This window comes from Eretmochelys imbricata, chromosome 3 (genome assembly GCF_965152235.1).
Source record: "Eretmochelys imbricata isolate rEreImb1 chromosome 3, rEreImb1.hap1, whole genome shotgun sequence".
In the NCBI taxonomy this organism is placed as follows: Eukaryota; Metazoa; Chordata; order Testudines; family Cheloniidae; genus Eretmochelys; species Eretmochelys imbricata.
The window spans coordinates 49,561,778-49,583,319 of record NC_135574.1 but is presented as its reverse complement, the minus strand read 5'-3'; the positions used below and the strand labels follow the sequence as shown (position 1 = coordinate 49,583,319).

Below are 21,542 nucleotides of genomic sequence, written 5' to 3'. Positions count from 1 at the left end.
GATCTGCTCGCTGTGCCCCTACTTATACATCCCAAAATGCCATTGGCCTTCTTGGCAACAAGGGCACACTGCTGACTCATATCCAGCTTCTCGTCCACTGTCACCCCTAGGTCCTTTTCTGCAGAACTGCTGCCTAGCCATTCGGTCCCTAGTCTGCAGCTGTGCATTGGGTTCTTCCGTCCTAAGTGCAGGACTCTGCACTTATCCTTATTGAACCTCATCAGATTTCTTTTGGCCCAATCCTCCAATTTGTCTAGGTCCCTCTGTATCCTATCCCTGCCCTCCAGCGTATCTACCACTCCTCCCAGTTTAGTATCATCCGCAAATTTGCTGAGAGTGCAATCCACACCATCCTCCAGATCATTTATGAAGATATTGAACAAAACTGGCCCCAGGACCGACCCCTGGGGCACTCCACTTGACACCGGCTGCCAACTAGACATGGAGCCATTGATCACTACCCGTTGAGCCCGACAATCTAGCCAACTTTCTACCCACCTTATAGTGCATTCATCCAGCCTGTACTTCTTTAACTTGCTGACAAGAATACTGTGGGAGACCGTGTCAAAAGCTTTGCTAAAGTCAAGAAACAATACATCCACTGCTTTCCCTTCATCCACAGAACCAGTAATCTCATCATAGAAGGCGATTAGATTAGTCAGGCATGACCTTCCCTTGGTGAATCCATGCTGACTGTTCCTGATCACTTTCCTCTCCTCTAAGTGCTTCAGGATTGATTCTTTGAGGACCTGCTCCATGATTTTTCCAGGGACTGAAGTGAGGCTGACTGGCCTGTAGTTCCCAGGATCCTCCTTCTTCCCTTTTTTAAAGATTGGCACTATATTAGCCTTTTCCCAGTCATCCGGGACTTCCCCCGTTCGCCACGAGTTTTCAAAGATAATGGCCAATGGCTCTGCAATTACAGCCGCCAGTTCCTTTAGCACTCTCGGATGCAACTCATCCGGCCCCATGGACTTGTGCACGTCCAGCTTTTCTAAATAGTCCCTAACCAATCGAGGCCCTTTGGGGTGAGGTCCTGTCATAAATATAAAGGGAAGGGTAAACCCCTTTGAAATCCCTCCTGGCCAGGGGAAAGCTCCTCTCACCTGTAAAGGGTTAAGAAGCTAAAGGTAACCTCGCTGGCACCTGACCAAAATGACCAATGAGGAGACAAGATACTTTCAAAAGCTGGGAGGAGGGAGTGAAACAAAGGGTCTGTGTCTGTCTGTATGCTGGTCTTGGCCAGGGATAGACCAGGAATGGAGTCTTAGAACTTTTAGTAAGTAATCTAGCTAGGTATGTGTTAGATTATGATTTCTTTAAATGGCTGAGAAAGGAATTGTGCTGAATAGAATAACTATTTCTGTCTGTGTATCTTTTTTGTAACTTAAGGTTTTGCCTAGAGGGGTTCTCTATGTTTTTTAATCTAATTACCCTGTAAGATATCTACCATCCTGATTTTACAGGGGGGATTTCTTTATTTCTATTTACTTCTATTTTCTATTAAAAGTTTTCTTGTAAAAAACTGAATGCTTTTTCATTGTTCTCAGATCCAAGGGTTTGGGTCTGTGGTCACCTATGCAAATTGGTGAGGCTTTTTATCCAACATTTCCCAGGAAAGGGGGGGTGCAAGTGTTGGGAGGATTGTTCATTGTTCTTAAGATCCAAGGGTCTGGGTCTGTAGTCACCTAGGCAAATTGGTGAGGCTTTTTACCAAACCTTGTCCAGGAAGTGGGGTGCAGGGTTTTGGGAAGTATTTTGGGGGGAAAGACGCGTCCAAACAGCTCTTCCCCAGTAACCAGTATTAGTTTGGTGGTGGTAGCGGCCATTCCAAGGACCACGGGTGGAATACTTTGTACCTTGGGGAAGTTTTGACCTAAGCTGGTAAAGATAAGCTTAGGAGGTTTTTCATGCAGGTCCCCACATCTGTACCCTAGAGTTCAGAGTGGGGGAGGAACCTTGACATGGTGGCATAGTGGTGGGATTAACCTGAAATCATTTTGAGATCCAGTTGAGATTTTTTGAACTAGAAATACAGATTTTAAAAAGGAATTTTTTTTTCCTGTGGCTTTGAAGCAGCTTTGAAACTGAAAGCAGCTTGGGTTTTCCCTGCTTTGTGGCCAAGCAGAGACAAAAGGGGATTATCTTGTGAATTGCAGGTTTTCTTTGCCTGGAGGCAGGGTACTTAACTCCTGCAGGGAAATTCACAGTCTTCCAACCCAGAGGTTTTTTTTTTTCTTTTCTTCCTAAAAGTAAATAGGGGGTGTGTGTTCTACCCATTTGCTTTTTCTTTGGGCTGGGTAAGCAGGTTTCCAAGTAGTTTGGAGGTTTTTTGCTTTAAGTTGGGCCCAGAACAGAGACAAGGGAATTGTCTTTTTCTGTAGGCTGACAATCACTATCAGAGAATAGGTGTTCTATTCCAGCACAGCAAAATTTTACAGCCAAGTTTTGTTTGTTTATTTCTAAACCTCGGGTGTAAAGTTAGTTAAAAACAGAGAGGTTAGAATGACCAAATCCTCAGCTCGACTACAGCTGGAATTAGCCAAATTTCAGGCTGAGGAAAGACAAAGGGAACATGAAAGACAGATAGAACTCATGCGGCTGAAGAAGGAACAAGAAAGGGAGGCAGAACAACACCAAGCGGCTGCTCACAGGAGAGCTATGGAAGCGAGGGACAAAGAACTGGAGGAGAAGGAAAAAGAGAGGAAGTATGTGGAGGAGATGGAGAAGATAAAGGCTCAGCAGAATATCCCAACAAACCCTAGTAATCCTTCTCCAAGTACCACTTCCCATCCCAGAAAGTTCCCCACCTACAAGGCAGGCGATGATACTGAGGCCTTCCTAGAAAACTTCGAAAGGGCCTGCCTTGGATACAACCTCTCTACTGACCAGTACTTGGTAGAGCTGAGGCCGCAGCTCAGTGGACCCTTAGCTGAGGTGGCAGCTGAAATGCCTAAAGAACACATGAACAAGTATGAACTGTTTAAATCCAAGGCAAGAGTCAGAATGGGGATAACACCCGAGCAGTCTCGTCGGAGGTTCAGAGCCCTAAGGTGGAAACCAGACATGTCATTTACCCGACATGCCTACCACATTGTGTAACATTGGGATGCCTGGATATCAGGAGCAAGTGTTGAATCTCCAGTAAATTTGCCCTTCCTAATGCAAATGGAACAATTCTTAGAGGGTGTTCCTGAGGAAATAGAAAGATACATCCTAGATGGGAAACCCAAAACTGTAATCGAGGCAGGAGAGATTGGAGCCAGATGGGTGGAGGTGGCAGAGAAGAAGAAAACTGGTCGCAGTTGGAGCGGAGACCAGAAGGGACCACCCCAGACCACACCCTATTACCGGGGGCCGCCCAAGGCCCCACCTACCTCCCAAAGAACCCTCCAGACCCCTTATCGTCCTACCACCCCGTTCTCCAGCAACCCTCCTCGCCCCAGTGACCCGTCAGCTGGACGATGTTTTAAGTGTAACGAGCTGGGGCATGTAAAGGCCAACTGCCCCAAGAACCCCAACAGATTACAGTTCATTGCACCGGAATCACACCAGAGGTCCACAGGCCCAGATACCTCCCAGATACCCTTGGAGCGGAGGGAAACTGTGAGCGTGGGCGGGAAGAAGGTCACCGCGTGGAGGGACACCGGAGCACAAGTGTCAGCTATCCATGCTTCCTTAGTGAACCCCAATTTAATCAACCCAGAGATCCAAGTGACGATTCAACCCTTCAAGTCCAACTCTTTCAATTTGCCTACAGCCAAGTTGCCTGTCCAGTACAAGGGCTGGTCAGGAACATGGACTTTTGCAGTCTATGATGATTATCCCATTCCCATGCTGTTGGGGGAAGACTTGGCGAAGCATGTGAAGCAGGCCAAGATGGTGGGAACGGTCACCCGCAGCCAGGCTAAACAAGCCGTGAGGCCTAGCTCTGTTCCGGAAACTGCTATCAGGACCTGGTCAGAGGTGATGGACCTGGACCTCAGGCCAATGTCTGCAACAGCAGTAGTGGATCCAGTTCCAGAGACCCAGACGGAACCAGTCCCAGAACCGGAACCAGCCGAACAACCAACACCAGACCCCGTGTCAGCACTGAATCCAGTACTTGCAACCTCAACACCAGAGGGCCCCACTGAACCTGAACTGGCAGCAGCCGATAACCCTACACAAGAGGCTCAGCCGGAGCCTGAATCCCAACATTGTGCACCAGCGGAGAGCGGTTCACAGTCAACAGAAACAGCTCCATCCCCTATATCGCTTCCAGAGGGACCAAGCCTAGGCCCACAATCCAATGAGGGACTGATGTCTCCCGCATCAAGGGAACAGTTCCAGACCGAACAGGAAGCAGATGAAAGCCTCCAGAGAGCTTGGACGGTGGCACGGAGCAACCCACCGCCTCTCAGCTCTTCTAATCGATCCAGGTTTGTTGTAGAAAGAGGACTTTTATACAAGGAAACTCTTTCTGGTGGACACCAGGAAGACTGGCATCCTCAGAGACAGTTGGTAGTTCCAACTAAATACCGGGCCAAGCTCTTGAGCTTAGCCCATGATCACCCTAGTGGCCATGCTGGGGTGAACAGGACCAAAGACCGTTTGGGGGGATCATTCCACTGGGAGGGAATGGGCAAGGATGTTTCTACCTATGTCCAGTCTTGTGAGGTGTGCCAAAGAGTGGGAAAACCCCAAGACCAGGTCAAAGCCCCTCTACAACCACTCCCCATCATTGAAGTTCCATTTCAGCGAGTAGCTGTGGATATTCTGGGTCCTTTTCTGAAAAAGACAGCCAGAGGAAAGCAGTACATACTGACTTTCATGGATTTTGCCACCCGATGGCCGGAAGCAGTAGCTCTAAGCAACACCAGGGCTAAAAGTGTATGCCAGGCACTAGCAGACATTTTTGCCAGGGTAGGTTGGCCCTCCGACATCCTCACAGATGCAGGGACTAATTTCCTGGCAGGAACTATGAAAAACCTTTGGGAAGCTCATGGGGTAAATCACTTGGTTGCCACTCCTTACCACCATCAAACAAATGGCATGGTGGAGAAGTTTAATGGAACTTTGGGGGCCATGATACGTAAATTCGTAAATGAGCACTCCAATGATTGGGACCTAGTGTTGCAGCAGTTGCTCTTTGCCTACAGAGCTGTACCACATCCCAGTTTAGGGTTTTCCCCATTTGAACTTGTATATGGCCGTGAGGTTAAGGGGCCATTGCAGTTGGTGAAGCAGCAATGGGAGGGATTTACACCTTCTCCAGGAACTAACATTCTGGACTTTGTAACCAACCTACAAAACACCCTCCGAACCTCTTTAGCCCTTGCTAGAGAAAACTTACAGGATGCTCAAAAAGAGCAAAAAGCCTGGTATGATAAACGTGCCAGAGAGCGTTCCTTCAAAGTAGGAGACCAGGTCATGGTCTTAAGGGCGCTCCAGGCCCATAAAATGGAAGCATCGTGGGAAGGGCCATTCACGGTCCAGGAGCGCCTGGGAGCTGTTAATTATCTCATAGCATTCCCCACCTCCAACCGAAAGCCTAAGGTGTACCATATTAATTCTCTAAAGCCCTTTTATTCCAGAGAATTAAAGGTTTGTCAGTTTACAGCCCACGGAGGAGACGATGCTGAGTGGCCTGAAGGTGTCTACTATGAAGGGAAATGTGCTGGTGGTGTGGAAGAGGTGAACCTCTCCATGACCCTTGGGCGTATGCAGCGACAGCAGATCCAGGAGCTGTGCACTAGCTACGCGCCAGCGTTCTCAGCCACCCCAGGACTGACTGAACGGGCATACCACTCCATTGACACAGGTAATGCTCACCCAATTAGGGTCCAACCTTACCGGGTGTCTCCTCAAGCTAAAATTGCTATAGAACGGGAGATCCAGGATATGTTACAGATGGGTGTAATCCGCCCCTCTGAAAGTGCATGGGCATCTCCAGTGGTTCTAGTTCCCAAACCAGATGGGGAAATACGTTTTTGCGTGGACTACCGTAAGCTAAATGCTGTAACTCGCCCAGACAACTATCCAATGCCACGCACAGATGAACTATTAGAGAAACTGGGACGGGCCCAGTTCATCTCTACCTTAGACTTAACAAAGGGGTACTGGCAGGTACCGCTAGATGAATCTGCCAAGGAAAGGTCAGCCTTCATCACACATCTCGGGCTGTATGAATTTAATGTACTCCCTTTCGGGCTGCGAAATGCACCCGCCACTTTCCAAAGACTTGTAGATGGTCTCCTAGCGGGATTAGGAGAATATGCAGTCGCCTACCTTGACGATGTGGCCATATTTTCGGATTCCTGGGCAGACCACCTGGAACATCTACAAAAAGTCCTTGAGCGCATAAGGGAGGCAGGACTAACTGTTAAGGCTAAGAAGTGTCAAATAGGCCTAAACAGAGTGACTTACCTTGGACACCAGGTGGGTCAAGGAACTGTCAGCCCCCTACAGGCCAAAGTGGATGCTATCCAAAAGTGGCCTGTCCCAAAGTCAAAGAAACAGGTTCAATCCTTCTTAGGCTTGGCCGGTTATTACAGACGATTTGTACCGCACTACAGCCAAATCGCTGCCCCACTGACAGACCTAACCAAAAAGAAACAGCCAAATGCTGTTCAGTGGACCGGAAAGTGTCAGAAGGCCTTTAACAAGCTTAAAGCGACACTCATGTCTGACCCTGTACTAAGGGCCCCAGACTTTGACAAACCGTTCCTAGTAACCACAGATGCATCCGAGCGTGGTGTGGGAGCAGTTCTAATGCAAAAAGGACCTGATCAAGAATTCCACCCTGTAGTGTTTCTCAGCAAAAAACTGTCTGAGAGGGAAAGCAACTGGTCAGTCACTGAAAAAGAATGTTATGCCATTGTCTACGCTCTGGAAAAGCTACGCCCATATGTTTGGGGACGGCGTTTCCACCTGCAAACCGACCATGCTGCACTGAAGTGGCTTTACACCGTCAAAGAAACTAACAAAAAACTTCTTCGGTGGAGTTTAGCTCTCCAAGAGTTTGATTTCGACATCCAACACATCTCAGGAGCTTCTAACAAAGTGGCTGATGCACTCTCCCGTGAAAGTTTCCCAGAATCAACTGGTTAAAATCGTCCTTGAGATGTGGAAAATATTGTTAGTCTTTATGTACTTGGTAGTATATTTAGAGATGCATGTGTCTTATTAACTCTGTTTTCCTAGAGCTCCAGGAAGAAATCCCAGCCAGTGTTTCACCCTAGCTGAGATTTGGGGGGCGTGTCATAAATATAAAGGGAAGGGTAAACCCCTTTGAAATCCCTCCTGGCCAGGGGAAAGCTCCTCTCACCTGTAAAGGGTTAAGAAGCTAAAGGTAACCTCGCTGGCACCTGACCAAAATGACCAATGAGGAGACAAGATACTTTCAAAAGCTGGGAGGAGGGAGTGAAACAAAGGGTCTGTGTCTGTCTGTATGCTGGTCTTGGCCAGGGATAGACCAGGAATGGAGTCTTAGAACTTTTAGTAAGTAATCTAGCTAGGTATGTGTTAGATTATGATTTCTTTAAATGGCTGAGAAAGGAATTGTGCTGAATAGAATAACTATTTCTGTCTGTGTATCTTTTTTGTAACTTAAGGTTTTGCCTAGAGGGGTTCTCTATGTTTTTTAATCTAATTACCCTGTAAGATATCTACCATCCTGATTTTACAGGGGGGATTTCTTTATTTCTATTTACTTCTATTTTCTATTAAAAGTTTTCTTGTAAAAAACTGAATGCTTTTTCATTGTTCTCAGATCCAAGGGTTTGGGTCTGTGGTCACCTATGCAAATTGGTGAGGCTTTTTATCCAACATTTCCCAGGAAAGGGGGGGTGCAAGTGTTGGGAGGATTGTTCATTGTTCTTAAGATCCAAGGGTCTGGGTCTGTAGTCACCTAGGCAAATTGGTGAGGCTTTTTACCAAACCTTGTCCAGGAAGTGGGGTGCAGGGTTTTGGGAAGTATTTTGGGGGGAAAGACGCGTCCAAACAGCTCTTCCCCAGTAACCAGTATTAGTTTGGTGGTGGTAGCGGCCATTCCAAGGACCACGGGTGGAATACTTTGTACCTTGGGGAAGTTTTGACCTAAGCTGGTAAAGATAAGCTTAGGAGGTTTTTCATGCAGGTCCCCACATCTGTACCCTAGAGTTCAGAGTGGGGGAGGAACCTTGACAGGTCCCCTGTTGGAGGACTTGCAGTTCTACCACACCCCACCGCAGGAAAGGAGCAGTGAACATGGGTTCTGCAGGCCTGCCTGGAAAGGCTGCAGGGAAGCACCCAAACACAGCACAGCAGACTCACATAAAAGAAGCTGCAGGGCTTGAGCAGCTTGGTTCTTGGCTGGAGTCAGAGGGGTACGAAGGGGCGTTCCACTCTGGCCAAAGGGAGCTTGATGGGCTGCATTAATGGACACAAATCAGACGTCAAGAATTATAACATTCAAAAACCAGTTGCAGAACACTTCAATCTCTTTGGTCACTCGATTACAGACCGAAAAGTTGCAATTCTTCAACAAAAAAACTTCAAAAACAGACTCCAACAAGAGACTGCTGAATTGGAATTAATTTGCAAACTGGATACAATTATCTTAGGCTTGAACAGAGACTGGGAGTGGATGGGTCATTCCACAAAGTAAAACTATTTCCCCATGTTTATTCCCCACCCCGCACTGTTCCTCAGACGTTCTTGTCAACTGCTGGAAATGGCCCACCTTGATTATCACTACAAAAGGCTTTTTGCCCCCCGCTCTCCTGCTTGTAATATCTCAGCTTAAGTGATCACTCTCGTTACAGTGTGTATGGTAACACCCATTGTTTCATGTTCTCTATGTATATAAATCTCCCCACTGTATTTTCCACTGAATGCATCCAATGAAGTAAGCTGTATCTCATGAAAGCTTATTCTCAAATAAATTTGTTAGTCTCTAAGGTGCCACAAGTACTCCTTTTCTTTTTGTGAATACAGACTAACATGGCTGCTACTCTGAAAAAAATTCCACTGAGTGGCTAGGCACCTGTAAGTTAGGTGCTGCAAAGCTTAGTGTTGCAACATCCAAATCCCTTTGATTTGGGCCTTATTTAGGAGAGCATCCTTAATAAGGAAGGGTGGCTAAGCATTCACTTAATTTAAAGATCATGTTTAAATCTCTCTCCATATAATGGGACTTAAGCATGTGGATAGGTGCTTTCCTGAATCAGAACCTCAAACTGGTTAAGTCTATAGTTAAGCATGAGCTTAATCAACTTGCTGAATTGGGCCCTGGAAGCATAATCCACGCAATTGGAGCAGGGATCATACTGCTCATGCATGTCCCATTGTGCATAGAGAAGCCTGGACAGGAACTGTTCCTTCTGCAATTCCCTCAGAAGTGGTGCAGCTTCCACACTGTTTACAATGCATGGCTGTGGCTTAATGCCAAAGGTCTGCCTTTTTTAAAATATGGGACTGTTGTACATTCCATCTTGGAAGGTATCTCACCTTTGGCAACAAAGGGAATTCATTCAGACTTGTGAATGAGGGTAATGACACATCCACTCCCAGTCTTTATTCAAGCCTAAGTTAATTGCATCCAGTTTGCAAATTAATTCCAATTCAGCAGTCTCTCTTTGGAGTCTGTTTTTGAAGTTTGTTTGTTGAAGAATTGCCACTTTTAGGTGTGTAATCGAGTGACCAAAGAGATTGAAGTGTTCTCCGACTGGTTTTTGAATGTTATAATTCCTGATGTCTGATTTGTGTCCATTTATTCTTTTACATAGAGACTGTCCAGTTTGGCCAATGTACATGGCAGAGGGGCATTGCTGGCACATGATGGTAGATGTGCAGGTGAACGAGCCTCTGATCGTGTGGTTGATGTGATTAAGCCCTATGATGGTGTCCCCTGAATAGCTATGTGGACCCAAACTTCTGAACACTATAGGGCATTATTTCCCTCGGCCCGCACAGCTTCCCGCAGCCCCCATTGGCCTGCAGCAGCGAACCGCAACCAGTGGGAGCCGTGATCGGCCGAACCAGCGGCCGCGGCAGGTAAACAAACCGGCACAGCCCGCCAGGGGCTTTCCCTGAACAAGTGGCATCCCAAGTTTGGGAAACACTGCTATAGGGGAACAGTACAAAAAGGTTTGGGATCTGGGGTATACCTACTGTTAACCTGAAAGGCAAAGTAAGGGCTGGCATAGCCTAGAGGAGAGTGCTTGGGTGGCTAACAGGCTGGTGATGTCAGGGAGCTGCCACCCAGTTAAGCACATGTAAGTCTTCCTCATGCTGGAGGCAGGGGGTAACAAGATGACTCAGCCTTGGGTACCCAAGAGCCATCACAATTACGTTTGACAACAATGAAAGATTCTGTTTTGTTTTGTTTTTTAATCTACAGGGTCTCCTAATATGTCTAATGTAAAATTATGTCTGTTTATTACTACTAATTTTCAAGATGAATTCTGATCATAAATAATTGGCAATTTCATTAATTGCTTTAGGACTGTTATCTAGCTTATTGGCAGTAAGTTCTAGCCTTCTGTGGGACTGTTTGTGGTCCTAATCAAGCGGGAGACTAGCTTTTAAACATCTGAAAAAGGTATTAACAAGTTTGTTAAAGACAAGGGAACTTGTCTATTCTTGATATAAGTAAATATAGCTGGAGAGAGATGAGTGCATTTAATACAAGTTTGAAATCAGGTTAAACAGTGTATGACCTGATTCAAAGTCAGTCGAAGTCAATGTGAATTTAGTGGTCAGAGTCTAAGAAAAGTGGAACAAGTTGTTAACATATTCCTAACATTTAACGTTACCTGAATCTGTGGGTCCTGCACTACACTAGTGAAAGCATAAATTAGTTCTTTTTAACGTTCTAGTCTAGGACCCTTAACTTTCCAAAGGACACTTACGTGTATTGTTTTGGTTTTTTAAAATAATTTCTTAAATTTGTCCTTTCGTAGCTTTTAATAGATTTTTGTTTGTTTCTGTTTTGTCACTGAATATCTGGCATGGAGCTGGTGAATTATTTGAATGTGGAGTTACCAACTAAGTCTGGACCTTGCATCCTGTATTTTCCAGAAATCACTTTGCCTTTATTGTACACCAAATGAAGCCCAATACATTCAGTAATGGGGTTATGGGAAGTTTGTCTTTTTTTGTTTGTCTGTCTGTTTTATGGGCCTCATTAGCACCAATAAAATGTGAGATGATTTCACATGCAAAATTAGTAGACGCATGATCTTTAATATCTGGGATGTCTTTTCCCTTGCCACATTTTATTTTTCCTATAGAAATTAAATACGTGTATTCGCCAAATTCAAAGAAAATGCTACTCTCCTTTTTTTGTACGTATACTTCAATCTTTTCCATATATAATTCCAATGTATTGACAGAGGGCAGGACTTTGTTACAGAGCTGTTTCTTTGTTTTCAGGGTCTCTCTTTTTTAAAAAAGTTCCAGTGTTTTAGAGCTACTGGCAATGTGCAGCAACAATACTCTTCCACAGTTCTTTATTCTGTTGGACTGAAACTTCGTTTACCTTCCCATGCTTGGAGGGCCCTCATCTACATGGGACATGTTTTGCAGTGGTGACTGAGACAGAAATTTGTCTGGAGCTAAAATGGAACAGAAACTTTTAGTTTACTATGTGCAGTATAATATTGGGTGAACTTGTCGGGTAAATTGTATTTTTTAAACAAGAATCTTGCAAAGCTAATGTAGCAGTGGTGTCCAATCTTCTCTCTCAGGCCACTTGTGGTCCTTGAAGATCTAAATTGTGATTGAACTTGCAATTGTTTAAGAATTGAAAATGTGTTCTTTGAGCTATTCCCTGCCCTGCCATTTTTAAACTGAAGTGCTTGAATCAGCCTCATTGGTATGAGGAGGAAGGAGGAGACTGACTTGCTAAGCTACAGGGTCCCCAAGGAGAGCAGGATAGGAGCTTTATTGGCTCTGCCTGAGCCTGGGATAGCGCCTAACAAAAAATAGCTCCCCTCTGCTACATAGCCACCTATGATAGCTTGGTAAAAGGAGGACATGTGGAGAACCAACAACCAGTTATGGCTACATTGACCAAATATCCAGTTTTGGCTGGGACAGTCCCCTTTTTAAGACCTGTCACTGATGTTCCAACTTTTTTGGCAAAACTAGCCATTTGCCCCTTAGCTCTTGCCAACTGATTAAAAAAGTGGGGGGTGGTCGGGACAGAGGAACATTCAGGGAGGGTGAGCAGCAACATTTGGGGAGAGGAGGGTGAGGCGGGACAGGAGACTGGCTGATGTCTCTGCTATGCCATGTCTCTCCAATCAGGGAGCGATGGGCTGCAGCGTGAGCATGTGACACCCCAATCACAGGGCAGGGCAATCAAGGCCCTAATTCAAACTCTTTTCCAGCCAGACCATGGAGCCATGACTCGTGGGCCATGGAGCCTACTGCGCCACCCGGCTGGTAAGTGACTGACCGGGTCCCACAGAATCCGCTGGTGTTGGGGCAGCAAGCATAACATGCTCCCTCCCACTCCAAGTAGGCCCCGGAGCCCCCACCCTGGCCTCATGTCCTCCCCACCCACCGTCCTTTGGGTCCAGTCCCTGGAGCACTTTCCAGTCCCTCTCCACCAAGACCTGTCTGGCTCTAGTCACCCGCTTCTGCCAAATCCCTGCAGGGGTGCCATTTAGGGAGGGTGGTGGGGAGGCACCTGCCCCCTCCCTGAGTTTTGTACCACTGGCCGAGAGTGACCACCCATGCTCCCCTATTGCTCGCTCCTCTTCCCCCTCCCGATACCAAAATCTGAAATGGTGCCCCTGCATTGCAGCCTTCCCCCATCTTCCAGGGCTGTTCTTTGCAGTCAGCTTGGTCCCTCCTGCTACCTGGAATCTCCTTCCTGCCCCTTTGCTATTCTGGCATGTCCCACTAGCTGGCTCATAGTCAATAGCTTCACCACCTGGCTCTGAGCTCCAGAGTACTCACCGTATTTTGCTGACCAGATTCCAGCTGATACCCATTCCTCTTCCCAGCCCACACCCCCCATCTCTGCTACTTGGCTCAATTGTGGGACATGGAGAAATGTTCATGGTGGACGAGCAGTGACACGAGGTGGCTCGCACCAGCCCTGCATGTCCCGTTTTCAGTTTAGGGAAATATGGTCACCCTAGTTATGGCTCTCTAGTTTCCTGCTTCAGCCTAATTTAGCCTAGGTTGAGTTAACTTGCACCAATTGTCTGGCCTGCATGAGATCATACGTCAGCTGCCAAGTGCAGCACACACCAGCCACTCTCCCTCCCGCCCTGGACTGGACCTGGTTTTAAAAGGGGAAAATGTTTATCACACAAATTTCCAATTTTGAACACTTTCAACCAGTTTTACCCTGACATGACCCCTGTGCTGCAGACCACAGAGATAGATGTATAAGAGCTGTCTGTGCTGCCTTCACACGAAGGGAATGGAGGGTGCCACAGAATCTGCCCCAAAGTATTGATTGTGGCCCCTTGACCTTTTGGAAATAACATGCTTAGGCTTCAGACTGACAAGCTTGGACGTCACTGATATATAGTCAGGAAGAGGGTTTTTTGTTTTGTTTTTTAATAGATGCCAGCCACAATGTGAAATGTGGGCTCAACTATGCTTTCATCCAAACCCCAGAAAGATATATAGATATATGTATATAAATAAATAAATAAGAAATATGTATTTATTTATAATTCCTTGATGAATACTATGCAGAAAATGGACCTTTCTATTTGTGAACAGGAGTTAAGGAGAAAGGTAACCAAGTGAATTAAATAACTAAGCATGTCTGAGAGATTGCCTTGCTCTCAGTTCCTGCACACTAACAGGGCAATTGGTGTAATCTGGGGTACCTGAGCTAATGTTCTCCAGACTTAAATATCAAGGAGCTGATAGCTGGGTGTTCTCAGTGATCTCTGTCCAGGAAGCTCACTTCCCTTCTATACCACCCCTGGGTTGGGGGATGGAGGGGTGTGTGTGTAAAATATTGTTTGTGGTGAGGATTTTTAATTTAACTTTGTTTTTAAAGTCATTTGTTGTGGAAATGGTTCACAGGAATCTTGAGACTTTTGTAACTGAGTACATTTTATAAACAAAATCAAACCTTAAAAAAATAAAAATCCAAGGCCAAAATTCTTGGACTTGGGTGCCAAAGTTGGACCCCCACATGAATCAGTAGTGACTTAAATAAGGTGCCCTGAGCTCCCCTGACTTCTGAAAGGCAGATGCATAAGTATGCATTTGGGCTTGTAATTCTGGCACACATGTTTGAGAACTTTGTTACATATATTTCATAGAAAAAGAGTTAAGATTCCACAAAAAACTTGACTTGGCCTCCACCATTATATGTCTCTAAGTATTCTATCAACTTCTCAATTTGTTGCATTCCTTAGCATGTTTTCATAGTTCATTATGCTCTTCTCTGTCTTGTGTGTGCAGTAGGTTCTTATAGCTTTGACAAGTCAATCCACCTTTTGGTATGAGTTTCCTCATGTATAAAATGGTGGTGATACCTGTGAGTTCCATAATACTTATGAGCTCCACAAAGCTGGTGAAGAAACTTATAAATTCCTTTGGGACTTGATGAAACTCCAAAATGTTGAAATTTCCATGGTGCATATAAGCCCCATGGTACATTCTCAACCATATCACACTACTCCTGTGCTCTATGTTTCTTCCATATCTGAAGTTCCTAGCTACACCATTTTGATGTAGCTCTTTAAAAAAAAGTTAGCTGACTTTCTCAATAAACCTCAGATTAATCCCCCTGAATCTTATTTGTCTCCACATGACAAACTTCAGGCAGAAAGAGGCTTTTAACAAAGAAAAGAAAAAAAAACTTAGAGTAAGATTGGTATTCGGCTTAGTTACTATTACTTACTGTAGCAATTGTATAGTCCTTTTCATCTTCAAAGCACTTTGCAACTCATTAATTAGATAATGTTTTTAACCTTAACTAGGAGTTGCTTCTGCAGCACCATAAATTGAAGCCAGAAAGATTTAAATTGGAAATAAGGGGCAAATTTCTAGCAGTGAAAGTAATTAATCATTGCAACAGCTTATCAAGGGAAATGATAGTCATTGTCACTTGAAGTCTTTAAATTGACATTGGACACCTTTTCAAAAGATAACTTGTGACTGAACTAGAGTTTATTATGCTCAACAGCATACATTTAAATAGGGAAGAATAATTCCCTCCACTACACCAATTCCTGGATGAAATACTATGGACTAAATCAGTTGCAGCTCCCACAGGCTGCGGTTCGCCGCTGCAGGCCAATGGGGGCTGTTGGAAGTGGCGCGGGCTGAGGGACATACTGGCCGCCACGTCCCACAGACCCCATTGGCCTGCAGCGGCAAACCGCAGCCAGTGGGAGCCATGATCGGCCGAATCTGTGGATGCGGCAGATAAACAAACCAGCCCGGCCTGCCAGGGGCTTTCCCTGAACAAGCGGCATCCCAAGTTTGGGAAACACTGCTCTAGATCATGATGAGATAGACCTAGCAAAAAAATATTCAACAACCTCTATCCCAGCTGGGCTTTGAGGTGCTGCTGTTCTTGGCATCTTTTGTGTCCCTCCTACATGGTTATATGTATGGATATGCTCAATCCTGAATCACTTAGTCTCATGCAATGAATGTGGAAGCAAGGTTGCCATGGTGCTCGCAGAAGTTGTGATTTCCTAATCTGCCTTGTTTTTCCCTGAGCTGTATGACTTCCTCTCCTTTTATTTCTCCTCCTGCGGCCAAAGTAGTATAAACTTCTGCCATCCATCCCTGATGTGGGATTGGATGTGCGTTTGAAAATTCAGCCACTTTCCCTCTCCCCCAACCCAGGAACCTGGCCTGCATGCCCCTGCAAGAAATATTGATGATGATACCACTGGAGGAGATGCACAGCACTATCTTCTCCCTGCTGCTCCTGAGAATTCACTAGTGAGAAAAGGCTGCTGCTGGGAGAAGGCTCTCAGCCTGGCAGTGAGTTTTGAATTTCTGGGAAGGAGTCTGAAATAAAGAGTTCAAACAGATCGTTTCTGAGTTTATCCCATTGTTTCATCCTTCTCAGCACTCAATGTTACCATGCTACAACACATATCAAACTTGCTGAGTGAGGTATGCAACAGTAAATCGTTATTAATACATTAGTCCATTTTGTTTTTTACCTGTGCAAAGCTATAATAAACTTAGTGATCCAGACACATTTTCCCTTTACTTCATTAGAAAAGAATCCAGTTCATTTTTAAAACTCCAGAGAGTGTTGGTAACTTTCCCTAAAAGAGTCTAAGAACTTAATTTTTGTGTTTTGTTTTGTTGTGAATCAAAGAGAAATAGGACTGAAGTTTGAAACAATTACTGCATGGTTTCATAATGTTTTGTTATAGCAAAATCTAATTCTGTTGAAATTCTTCATATCTAATTATTCTAATGGGTGAAATTCATTGTAACATCTCACAACAGACTGTCTCATATACTCTCATTGACTGTGTACTTTTACATGGGATCTCAGTGGTAAAGTTTTAATGTCACTGACACTAAAATTCTGATCTAGCGTAAGAGAAATTCTATCACATGATGGACTCTCACATACCTTTCTGTAAGACTTTGTTCACTTTTAATAATATGCAAATAAAGAAGAGCCTCACCTTAAAAATTAAAACATGCCATATAATCTTCACCTACCAAAACACCAGTATGAGAGCAATATACCTCTTGATAACTTGGTTTTGTTTTTATTTCTTCAGCAGCAATTGAACAAACTCACTTTTCTAAATATTGCTGAGTTCATATTAATTTTCATGAATTGAGCTTGCAGATCTGTGCTCAGACTTCAAAGAGAAAATTTTGCTATGTGATTTCTAAAACATACATGTCAATATAACATTTTAACTCAAGTGAAGCACACTTTCCTCAGCCCATGTGCTACCATGACTTAATGTGTGACTTTGGGGACGTTACTTAACTTCTCTTTCTATCATTGTTTCTCCATCTATAAAAGGGGTTATACTTGTCTAGCACAGAAGTAGGTAGGATTTTGTCTAAAAATATATTTAAAAGTTGAGCTTTCAGCCTTAACTCTTAATTTCCTTTCTTCTGAGTCCCTGCTTTCCCAACTGTAATATTGCTTATCAGTAGATTTGTTTACAGTGCATTTTTATAGTAGTGACAAACTTATCCATCATGTTGTCATAATAAGCGGTAACCTTATCACAAATTGCCCATTAATTTGCATCTTTTCAGTGAATTATATGGAGCGCATTGTAGCGATATTTGGTCTTGTATTGCACTCTCTAGCTAAGGACCTCAAAGCACTTCGCAAACACTACTGAATTATGACGCACAACACTGCTCTGATGTAGGAAAGAATTATTATCCCCATGTTACAGATGGAGAAAATGAGGCACAGAGAGGTTAAGCGACTTGCCCAGAGTTGCACAGGATGTCTATGGGAGAACTGGGAACAGCACCCAGATCTCCTGACTTCAAATCTAGAGCTTTAACAACTGAAACATCCTTCTCCAGAATGATACCATGCAATTTTCAGAAAAGTTATAGCACTGTTTTGATGAGAACTCAGTAAATTACTCAGATCTCCATATCTTAAAATATTCTGGCCATAGTAAAAGTATGTGTGGATTTAAAGCCTTTGTACAGTGAAGGTTCATACAGCTTGTCTGTCTCCCTAATGCAGTTTCTGCATTAGAGTTAATGATATTTCAATATTTCTGAAGTATTTAGCATTTTTCACTGTACTGATTACAATCTGTTGTAGATTATAATTATGCTGCTTTTATCACTCAAACACTCAAGTGATTTTTAAACCTTCAAGTGGTTCATTCCAGATTTTTATTTCTCAGTGTTTGAAAGTCTGCTTAGATTATGCCCTTCTGTCACATTAGCTGTAAATGCTAAATCAATGCAAAATGAATAGATTCTTATTTCTAAAAATAACCTTTTTCACAGGAAGAAGAACTAAGGAAAAGTGGGGAAGCCAAATATTCACACTTGAGCGACGAGCTTCATGTTCTAATTGAAGTGTTTGCTCCACCTGGGGAAGCTTATTCACGTATGAGTCATGCCTTGGAAGAGATTAAAAAATTCCTTGTTCCAGTAAGTGGCTCATAACATTTTTTTTTCTAATTATCTCTAGTTCTGCTACATTGAAATCATTCGTTCTTTAAATCCTACCTGGTTCAGGAAACAATTTGATCTCCTGAAGATTCATTCTATGAGATGCCCAACAATCCACTAATTGTTCCTTAAGTATCTTCTGTGTGTGTGGTTGTTGTGTTTTTTTATGATCATAGGTCATGGACCTCAGTGTAGAAATATGCCTTTAAGATCCTTGAGTATTGTATATTTGTACTGGCGTTGTTCGCATGTGCTACATTTTATATAAATGTCTTTATACAAAAGATTCTGAATTTACATGCAAAACTAAAAATACAATAATAACATTTTATTTGGCAGTGTTTACACGAATAATTCTGATCAGCTCCAATATTACTGCAGTTCAGAAGACTAATCCTAACTCAGGCTTGAATTTCAGAAACCATCGCTATTCAGAAAAGGACTCCAGTGTGTGCTTAAGTGCTTTCTGAAACGGGGGCCCAAAATTCTAGAATACTATGTAGCAGGACAAATGAGGGATGCAGGAAACTCACTTTTCTTTTATATTTGTATTATACAGAACTACTTCAGCTAATCCAAACTCCTTGCAATCTGAACCAGAATTATGTCCCTTTTTGCCTATTAATTTCTTTGCAACTATTTTAAATTTCAGTTGTCCAAATGTATTCACTGTACCGCATGACATTTTGATATTCAAGGTTTTACTTTATATATAATCTGCATTAATGATGATTTTGCAACAGTGTTGTGGCATGAGCTACATACCAGAAAAGCTGGGTTTTGTCTAGTCTGATCTGAGGGCATAGATACTGTGAATGCAATGAATACAAGAAAGAAAAGGAGTACTTGTGGCACTTTAGAGACTAACAAATGTATTTGAGAATAAGCTTTTCTGAGCTACAGCTTACTTCATCGGATGCATTCAGTGGAAAATACAGTGTGGAGATTTATATACATAGAGAACATGAAACAATGGGTGTTACCATACACACTGTAAGGAGAGTGATCACTTAAGGTGAGCTGTTACCAGCAGGAGAGCGGGGGGGGGGGGGAAGGGGGAAGGAAACCTTTTGTAGTGGTAATCAAGGTGGGCCATTTCCAGCAGTTGACCAGAATGTCTGAGGAACAGTGGGGGGTGGGGGGAATAAACATGGGGAAATAGTTTTACTTTGTGTAATGACCCATTCACTCCCAGTCTTTATTCAAGCCTAAGTTAATTGTATCCAGTTTGCAAATTAATTCCAATTCAGCAGTCTCTCATTGAAGTCTGTTTTTGAAGTTTTTTTGTTGAAGAATTGCAACTTTTCGGTCTGTAATCGAGTGACCAAAGAGATTGAAGTGTTCTCCGACTGGTTTTTGAATGTTATAATTCTTGACATCTGATTTGTGTCCATTTATTCTTTTACATAGAGACTGTCCAGTTTGACCAACATGGCAGAAGGGCATTGCTGGCACATGATGGCATATATCACATTGGTAGATGTGCAGGTGAACGAGTCTCTGATAGTGTGGCTGATGTGATTGGGCCCTATGATGGTGTCCCCTGAATAGATATGTGGACACAATTGGAAACGGGCTTTGTTGCAAGGATAGGTTCCTTGGTTCGTGGTTTTGTTGTGTGGTGTGTGGTTGCTGGTGAGTATTTGCTTCAGGTTGGGGGGCTGTCTGTAAGCAAGGACTGGTCTGTCTCCAAAGATCTGTGGGAGCGATGGTCGTTCTTCAGGATAGGTTGTAAATCCTTGCGGATGCGTTGGAGAGGTTTTAGTTGGGGGCTGAAGGTGATGGCTAGTGGCGTTCTGTTACTGTCTTTGTTGGGCCTGTCCTGTAGTAGGTGACTTCTGGTTACTCTTCTGGCTCTGTCAATCTGTTTCTTCACTTCAGCAGGTGGGTAATGTAGTTGTAAGAATGCTTGATAGAGACCTTGTAGGTGTTTGTCTCTGTCTGAGGGGTTGGAGCAAATGCAGTTGTATCATAGAGCTTGGCTGTAGACAATGGATCGTGTGGTGTGGTCTGGATGAAAGCTGGAGGCATATACGTAGGAATAGCGGTCAGTAGGTTTCCGGTATAGGGTGGTGTTTATGTGACCATCGCTTATTAGCACTGTAGTGTCCAGGAAGTGGATCTCTTGTGTGGACTAGACCAGGCTGAGGTTGATGGTGGGATGGAAATTGTTGAAAACATGGTGGAATTCCTCAAGGGCTTCTTTTCCATGGGTCCAGATGATGAAGATGTCATCAATGTAGCGCAAGTAGAGTAGGGGCATTAGGGGACGAGAGCTGAGGAAGCATTGTTCTAAGTCAGCCATAAAAATGTTCGCATACTGTGGGGCCATGCGGGTACCCACAGTAGTGCCGCTGATTTGAAGGTATACATTGTCCCCAAATGTGAAATAGTTATGGGTGAGGACACAGACACAAAGTTCAGCCACCAGGTTTGCCATGACATTATCGGGGATAGTGTTCTTGATGGCTTGTAGTCCCTCTTTGTGTGGAATGTTGGTGTAGAGAGCTTCTACATCCATAGTGGCCAAGATGGTGTTTTCAGGAAGATCACCGATGGATTGTAGTTTCCTCAGGAAGTCAGTGGTGTCTCGAAGATAGCTAAGAGTGCTGGTAGCGTAAGGCCTGAGGAGGGAATCTACATAGCCAGACAATCCTGCTGTCAGGGTGCCAATACCTGTGATGATGGGGCATCCAGGATTTCCAGGTTTATGGATCTTGGGTAGCAGGTAGAATACCCCAGGTCGGGGTTCCAGGGGGGTGTGTGTCTGCGGATTTGTTCTTGTGCTTTTTCAGGGATTTTCTTGAGCAAATGGTGTAGTTTCTTTTGGTAACCCTCAGTGGGATCAGAGGGTAATGGCTTGTAGAAAGTGGTGTTGGAGAGCTGCCCAGCAGTCTCTCGTTCATATTCCGACCTATTCGTGATGACGACAGCATCTCCTTTTTCAGCCTTTTTGATTATGATGTCAGAGTTGTTTCTGAGGCTGTGGATGGCATTGTGTTCTGCACGGCTGAGGTTATGAGGCAAGTGATGCTGATTTTCCACAATTTCAGCCTGTGCACGTAAGGGGAAGCACTCTATGTAGAAGTCCAGTCTGTTGTTTTGACCTTCAGGAGGAGTCCACCCAGAATCCTTTTTGTAGTCTTGGTAGGAAGGTCTCTGTGGGTTAGTATGTTGTTCAGAGGTGCGTTGGAAATATTCCTTGAGTCGGAGACGTCGAAAATAGGATTCTAGGTCACCACAGAACTGTATCATGTTCATGGGGGTGGAGGGGCAGAAGGAGAGGCCCCGAGATAGGACAGATTCTTCTGCTGAGCTAAGAGTATAGTTGGATAGATTAACAATATTGCTGGGTGGGTTAAGGGAACCACTGTTGTGTCCCCTTGTGGCATGTAGTAGTTTAGATAGTTTAGTGTCCTTTTTCTTTTGTAGAGAAGCAAACTGTG

At 44.2% G+C, this 21,542-nt stretch overlaps 1 protein-coding gene across 2 annotated transcripts in view; it reads left to right on the top strand.

Moving 5' to 3' along the window:
- The window catches only part of KHDRBS2 (KH RNA binding domain containing, signal transduction associated 2), a 573,690-nt gene that overhangs the window by 301,555 nt on the left and 250,593 nt on the right, over positions 1-21,542 (top strand). For both annotated transcript variants that reach the window (XM_077811602.1, XM_077811603.1), the window contains exon 4: positions 17,929-18,075. In XM_077811602.1, coding sequence (XP_077667728.1) covers positions 17,929-18,075 — 147 coding nt within the window. The remainder of the gene's footprint in view (positions 1-17,928; positions 18,076-21,542) is intronic.